The sequence below is a fragment of the Myripristis murdjan genome, chromosome 11 (genome assembly GCF_902150065.1).
Source record: "Myripristis murdjan chromosome 11, fMyrMur1.1, whole genome shotgun sequence".
NCBI classification, from domain to species: domain Eukaryota; kingdom Metazoa; phylum Chordata; class Actinopteri; order Holocentriformes; family Holocentridae; genus Myripristis; species Myripristis murdjan.
This window is the reverse complement of record NC_043990.1, coordinates 20,177,835-20,179,698: the sequence shown is the minus strand read 5'-3', so window position 1 is coordinate 20,179,698 and position 1,864 is coordinate 20,177,835. Positions and strand designations below refer to the sequence as shown.

The 1,864-nt window shown below is 44.7% G+C and overlaps 1 protein-coding gene across 1 annotated transcript; it reads left to right on the top strand.

Moving 5' to 3' along the window:
• Positions 1-84: 84 nt before the first annotated feature.
• Positions 85-1,781, top strand: bet1 (Bet1 golgi vesicular membrane trafficking protein). Its single transcript, XM_030064545.1, has 4 exons — positions 85-353; positions 530-636; positions 762-818; positions 953-1,781. The coding sequence occupies exons 1-4, from the start codon at positions 335-337 to the stop codon at positions 1,106-1,108; spliced, it is 339 nt and encodes a 112-aa protein (XP_029920405.1). The 5' UTR covers positions 85-334; the 3' UTR covers positions 1,109-1,781.
• The last annotated feature ends 83 nt before the right edge of the window (positions 1,782-1,864 follow it).

The window sequence follows — 1,864 nt, the reverse complement described above, 5'->3', positions numbered from 1 at the left end:
CTGGTCTGACAGTGCTCACTGTGCTTGCGACCAGCCGATGATGACACAGACATCTGTAATGTGAGCTACCTGTGACTCCATCAGTGATTGAGTACGTGCTGTGTCTAACCGGTTGCCTCTCCTCTCACGGCTCTGTGTGCGCTCCCCGGAAGGCAGGCGCTAGAATAATCTTGTCCTCGTCGGCCACCGTATGATGTCGTGGCGTTTGCTGATACTCACTGGTTGTGGTAGCTACCGTTATCCGGCTTTCAGTTTTGGCATTAAATTGGAGTAAACTATTGTTGCCACAACACAAGGTGTACCACCGGGGTCCTAGTGTGTTATTTACGTGAAAATGAGGCGCGCCGGTTTAGGTAAGAGACCAGTTTCTGTCCTGTTTTCTGCTAACTTAGCGCTAGCTAGCTAACGTTATAATTGAAGTCAGTGAGTACTGGCACAGTTCAGGCCTCCTAGGTGTGTTTACGTCAGATACATGCTAACGTTACAAATGAGAGCAAGCTACATTAATTGTCGTTGTGTTTGGAAACAGGTGAGGGGAGCTCTGGGCATTATGTGGCCAGTGGATACAGTGTGTATGAGGAGGAGAATGAGCAGCTACAGGAGGGGCTGAGAGCCAAAGTCAACGCTTTGAAAAGTGTAAGTGTCTTTGGGCCAGCCAGCAACAAACATCGGTTATGTAACAATAATCCACTAAATGTGTTTACTAGTGTCTTCCATACTGTCTTGTGTTGTTGTGTTAACACCCTTGTTGATGTTTCCAGCTGTCAATTGACATCGGAACGGAAGTCAAATACCAGAACAAAATGATAGACGAAATGGTGAGCTGACTCTTGTCTTGCATAACACTGTGATGAATTAGCATATATCGCTGCCGAGCATGTGTTTCTGTTCCCTGCACAACACAGCAGTGCGAGCAGGACTTTGAACTTCCTCTCCCTCTCTCCCAAACTAGGACACGGACTTTGACTCGACGGGGGGTCTGCTCGGCGCCACCATCGGCAGAGTCAAGCAGCTCTCCAGAGGCAGCCAAACCAAACTCCTGTGCTACATGCTGCTCTTCTGTTGCTTCGTTTTTTTCGTCCTGTACTGGTTCATCAAGCTGAGGTGACAGGAGAAAGTTATTGGACTTCCCCTGGAGCTCCACCGCTTCCCACCCAGCTCTGTGCCATGACCACGCATCTCTGGATCAGGCCAATATGATGATGATGACGATGATGATGATGATTATAATGATAGTTCTGGGATTTTTTTGAAGCATTTCAGGTCAGGATGAGTGCTCAAATGTCTCTGAGTAGCTCATAGTGACCCGAATGATAAGACTGATATTTAACAAGTGCTCCTACTCTGAGAGGCTTGATAAATAAGGCCCAGTGATAAAGCTGGTTTAGGAAAGTACACAGTGTAAGATCACCTGATGACAATGTGCAGTTGGGGATGTATATAAAGAAGTAGACACTGCCAATCTGGGGCTGTTTTAGGCAACAGTCTACACAGCACACATCCATGTGAACTGACTCACCATATAACAGATCTGTCACCTGTTGTGCGATGCTGCATGATGAAGGGGATACGTTGATAGTTTGTCATAGGGTGTGGCTTACATTTGATCAATGTATCATGGTATGTATGAAACTTGGAATCTAATCTGTTTAGATTTTTTAAAAATCTGTTGGCATCCACAGAAACACTTGGCTGCAGTGTACTCATCCCCCATTGTTTCAACTTTGTTGTAAAAATGTTTTTTTTTTCTAATGTAAATAAAATTTATGTTCTCAATTTAACCTCTCCCTAAAAAAAGTGTAAATCATGTGCATTATGCATTAATTGCCTCAATGGCTTTCTTAATGACAGAGATAAGTCAGTA